This window comes from Heteronotia binoei, chromosome 8, assembly GCF_032191835.1.
Source record: "Heteronotia binoei isolate CCM8104 ecotype False Entrance Well chromosome 8, APGP_CSIRO_Hbin_v1, whole genome shotgun sequence".
Lineage (NCBI taxonomy): Eukaryota > Metazoa > Chordata > Lepidosauria > Squamata > Gekkonidae > Heteronotia > Heteronotia binoei.
In genome coordinates this window covers 83,637,993-83,642,849 of record NC_083230.1, presented here as the reverse complement: position 1 = coordinate 83,642,849, position 4,857 = coordinate 83,637,993, and the positions used below count along the sequence as shown (strand labels likewise).

Here is a 4,857-nt window from a genome sequence, read left to right as displayed (position 1 = left end):
ATCTGACTGTGACAATTCATAATAGTAGTAGTAACAATAATGTGCCATCAAGTTGCAGCCACTCAAGGGGTTTGCAAGGCAAGAGAAGGGCACAGCTGGTTTACCATTGCCTGCCCCTGCATAGCAACCCTGGTCTCCCTTGATGGTCTTCCATATAAATACCAACCATGGCAGACTCTGTTTAGTTTCTAAGCTCTGATGAGCTCAGTATACTGTGGGCTATTGCATAAGCAAAAGGCCAGTACGGGGCTCAGGAAGCAAGTCCTCAACTGTGAGGCATTTTCACATTGGAGTAAATGCTCCAGAATGCTCATTCAGATTACAAATGTCTGCCATTTTTATTTATTTGCTGCAGCAATAGTGATCATTTAAATGCCACATGCTCACATAAATATAAGGCTCACTTTTGAAAAGGCTCTCTATTAAGTTACTCTGAATATTACTGACCAGTACAGTTAAGACTCCTGCTTCAAATTCTGTAATGTGAATGGAAAAGCTGCACTTTCAGAATGTTCATGCACATTACAAAGACCTTCCTTCTAGTTTCCATGTGAACAGTGCTTCGACATTAACAGAAATAGGATGAGAGTACATCAAGGGTCATTAAAGCTTCATGAGGAAAAGCATCCTTCCTTATCTCATCTATGGACTGTTAATTCTAGACCACAGCTAAACTCAGCCCCACAAAGGAATCAGGGGACCCATACATTGTGCTATCCTCCTATAATGCAGTTTTGTAATAGAGCAACCAAGGCATTAGTATATGAAAATGAAATCAGTATTCCATGATGTAATAAAAGTACTTCTGCAGGGAAAAGAGAGATTATTGGAAGCCATACAATGTCTTGACACATGAGAGCAAAAGATTTAAGTCTCAATCAGACTACAGGAAGATAGAGCACTCATGGGAGAGAAGTCCTCTACGTTTGTTTCTCTGCTCCATTTTCAGTTTCAATTTCAGACATTCTGCCTACAGATTTAAGGAGATCAGCAACAAGTGCCAGTGTTTCAGCTCCAAAGACCATCTGATGGATGGTAGCATGTGCATGGTTGGTGACTCTGAGGAGATTCTGCAAAGCAACATCTATTTGGTGTTTTACTGCTCCCATGTTGCTGGACTGGCCAGATCGCAAACTTTCGTTCTCCATCTTATAGCATGATAGCTCAGCATGGAGGAAGTATATCTCCTGTTTTGCCTTTTCAAGATCACTCTCTGCCTTCAAAGCTCTTTGAGTCATGGCCTGGAGACTGTGTTCTGCCTGCTGCACCAAAGCTTCCAAATCCTGAGCTTCTTCCTCTTTACTGACTGTGGCTTGCAGTTTCCTCTCAAGGTTTCTCACCATCTGTGTCTGACTTTCCGAGAAGTTCTGGATCCTTTTGATCTTTCTCCTCAGCATAGAATTTTCTTCCTCAAGATCCTGGTAGCTCAGATGTGAGGAGGTACACTCCACATTTTCTATAGGTTCCTCATGGGGAGCGTAGCTTTCAGCTGCCTTGGTGTGAGTGGGACAGCCATCACATGAGTCATTATCACTGAATGGCCACAAAGAGAAAGCCTCAACCCCTGCAACAGTAGGTGAGTTGTAACTGTAAGAGTTGCCTGGGGTCACACTGGACACCCTGGATGGATGTACTTTGTCACAGGCAGAGGGTGGGTATCTTTCTCTCCAGTTGTCATCATCATCTGATAGATTTTCAGCAACTACTGCTTCCTGGTATGATGGCCCTTGAAACTCCAAGCTCAAGCCCAGTTGTTCTGAAGACACAGGTACTTCTTCAAGGCCCAGCATCTGCCTAGCCATTTTTTTCTGGTAACTTCTGTTTTTCAGTTCGTGTTGTCTCCCTGTAAAGCGGCTCTTATTTTTAGGCATCCCTTTCAAGAAAAATGTGGCTCGGTCATCTGAATCCTTCAGCTGATTGTCTCCAGAGCTGATGAGATTCTTGATGTGATCAGGAGAAGGTGATGTATAGTGGTGATAGTAGCAGGGCTGGATTTCCTCTTCCTCCTCATTCAGGCCTCGGAAATGTGAATAGCCTGTGAGAAGTGGGCGTGGCATTTTTTGAGAACAGTTGGATCCTACAGACGTGGCATCCTTCCACTAGGCCAGGTCCCACTTTTGGTCCAGTGGTTTAGCCAGCCCTGTGGACTATAGTGCCTCTGCTGTTGGCCTTGGCACAATTTAATGGTATACTGAAGCATCTGAATCTATACCGTGTATGTGTGTGTTTATCTTTAATGGTGGAGGAAACAGAAATTACCTTGATCTGTGATGTCATCAGATGACTGCATTTCATTTTGTGACTTCACTGGCTTGGGAAAGCAGCACAGCTGGAATAGGTTTTACAGTATTTTCAGCCAGTGACTAGTAGTATGAGTGGAGTTCACAACTGGTATCAGAAACCTATTCTGACTCTTTATATAAGTTTGGATAGGTCATAGTACTACATCTTATCTTCAGAGCAAGTGATAAAATAGAAGACAAAACAGGCTGGGGCAGCTTAGAGTGGGTCATCTCAAGTGATTTTAAAGAATTCTTGGGAGGCTTTCCTTCTTGAGCAGTGATAGCACTGGTGTGATGTGCTATTCCTATGCATTGAGGTTTATGATGTTATATTGTGTATCATGAGTCCACTCTCTAATAAGTAAGGTCCACACGCCATTGTTCTTTTTGCTATGAAGGCCATACCTGCCAGCCTGTCACCCTAGCCAGAATTTTATTGGTCAATGCTAGTTTTTGTGATCTTCAGTTTTGGATCCTCCCCTCACCCACTAAAAAGTGTCATGTGTAAACCAAAACATCATTAATCATTTAATTTTGAAGGCCCATTGGAATAGATGTGTCTTTGGGTTATGCTAGAAGGCCAAAATAGAAAGGGCCAGCTGTAACTCTGGAAAAAGGAAATACCATACAACCCAAAAGTTCTTTTCTGGCTAGTCACTGCCGGTCAAGACTCCCTCTGTATATGTGGAGAAAATAATTTTTGCCCCAGTGGGACTCAGTTTACCTTTGCTTACACATTTCTGTTTTGTTTCCCATTCACCCAGATTAGAGAGATCCTCTAGACCAGGGGTCCCGAACCCCTGGGCCACAGACTTGTACTGGTCCATGGCCTGTTAGCAACTGAGCCGCTCAGGGCCTCCCCCTTGTGGTTCCACACGGCACCACACGCCCCCCCCTGCAGCACCTCCTCCTCCCTCTAATTTCTGGGAAGGGGCGGTGAAGCACTGCCTTCCTGAGCTCTTTAAAGGCCGACCCCCCACCACCAATCAGCTGATTAGTGGAAAAAACAAGGCGGGAGGCTGGCCACTCCTATGCCCCTCTGGTGCGCTCACAATCAGCGCTGGGGGCAGCAGCAATGAGTGACCCACTGAAAAAGCATGTGGGAGGCTGGCCGCTCCTATTCCCCCAGCACTGATTGTGAGCGCACCAGAGAGGCGTAGGAGCGGCCAGCCTCCTGTGTGCTTTTTCCCAGCGATCAGCTGATTGGCGGTGTGTGTGTGTGTGTCAGCCTTTAAAGAGCCCAGGAAGGCGGCGCTTCACTGCCCCTTCCTGGGGCCTAGGAGGTAGGGCAGGAGGGAGGCTGAATTCAGTGCCTCCACCCTGCTGGTCCTGGGGCTACAGTGGGTGGGCTGGCCCTGGAGCTAGTCCCTGGTGCCAAAAAGGTTGGGGGCCACTGCTCTAGACCTTGTCTCAAGTCTGTTTCAGTCTCCATCAACTTTGAACTCTGCAAATTTGGTGACTTCACATTTTATCTCTGGTGGCAGGTCATAGCATCAATTCCAATATAGATCTTTGTGGAAAATACTATGGTTAATTTCTTCCATTTTAAATTTCTGATTTCTCTAATTACTGAGCAATAAAAGGACATTTTCAAAAACCTTATTTCTTCTAAGTTTCCAGTGGAACCCTTACAGAGCAATCCTGAACCACTCCTGTGCTGAAGCAGCCAGCTGTGACAGGCCAGCTGGAGAGGGAGAGGGTGGAGAGGGAACTCTGGTCATTCATCCCGTCATGGACACAAGCAGACAGAAACACTGTTGTGGCCATACAAAGACTTTATTGAACTGCAAACCATGGTGAGGTGTTGAGTCTCACTTCCGCCATGGGGCCCGGTAAAAGAGACATGAGGGTCCCTGCTGTAGCATATGTGGAAGTGTTGCTTATTTCCGATCACAAAGCCCCACCGGGAGGAGAGCTGGGGAGATCTGATTTGGGAGAGGAATGCAGGCAAAAGGTTTGGCTTACCCTCCATGCCTTGCTTTTAAATATATCATTTCTCAATGATGGTCTGATCCTGACACACAGGTGTACTACAGTCTTATCTAGTTTGGTCATGAAATTAGCCTACTTAAATATCAAACTCTTTTATTGAGACCAACCAAAACAACTCATTGTGCAAACTTTCAGGTTCCCCCAAATTCTTAATCAGTCTGGATATTAAAAAACAAAACAAAACCAAGAGGGTGAGAACAGAGAAAATCCACATATTTCAGGCCACGATGTCTGCCTAGGATGTTTAGGTCACTTCCCAGCATGTGAGAAGACAAAGCAAAAATGGAAGCAAGCCAGATGATAATATAACAACCATTCATTATCAAATGAATCTCAGATGCCCAGGAGAATGTAGAAGTTGCTTAAAAGGAACAATGTAATACTTATATTAAGAATACTGGAGAATACTTTTAGTTGGTTCATTAAATTAAGCATCATATAAGTAAAATCATGGTAGTATTGCCTAATGCAGTTGCTAATGCAGCCAATATGTTATTTTCTTCAGTAACTCAATTTCTTGTATTTTGGCAGGTCCTAATAAAAGGTATAACCAGAGCTGTTTCTGAGCAGGAACGCACAGGAA

At 44.6% G+C, this 4,857-nt stretch overlaps 1 protein-coding gene across 1 annotated transcript; it reads right to left on the bottom strand.

Moving 5' to 3' along the window:
- Window positions 1–855: 855 nt before the first annotated feature.
- On the bottom strand, window positions 856–2,216 carry LOC132575900 (endosome-associated-trafficking regulator 1-like). Its single transcript, XM_060244586.1, has one exon. It carries the CDS (start codon window positions 2,055–2,057, stop codon window positions 921–923), a length of 1,137 nt encoding a protein of 378 aa, XP_060100569.1. The 5' UTR covers window positions 2,058–2,216; the 3' UTR covers window positions 856–920.
- Window positions 2,217–4,857: the final 2,641 nt, after the last annotated feature.

Bases quoted from the DNA above. Each gene is read 5' to 3' on its own strand.
- LOC132575900 (XM_060244586.1), bottom strand. From the start codon at position 2,057: ATGCCACGCCCACTTCTCACAGGCTATTCACATTTCCGAGGCCTGAAT.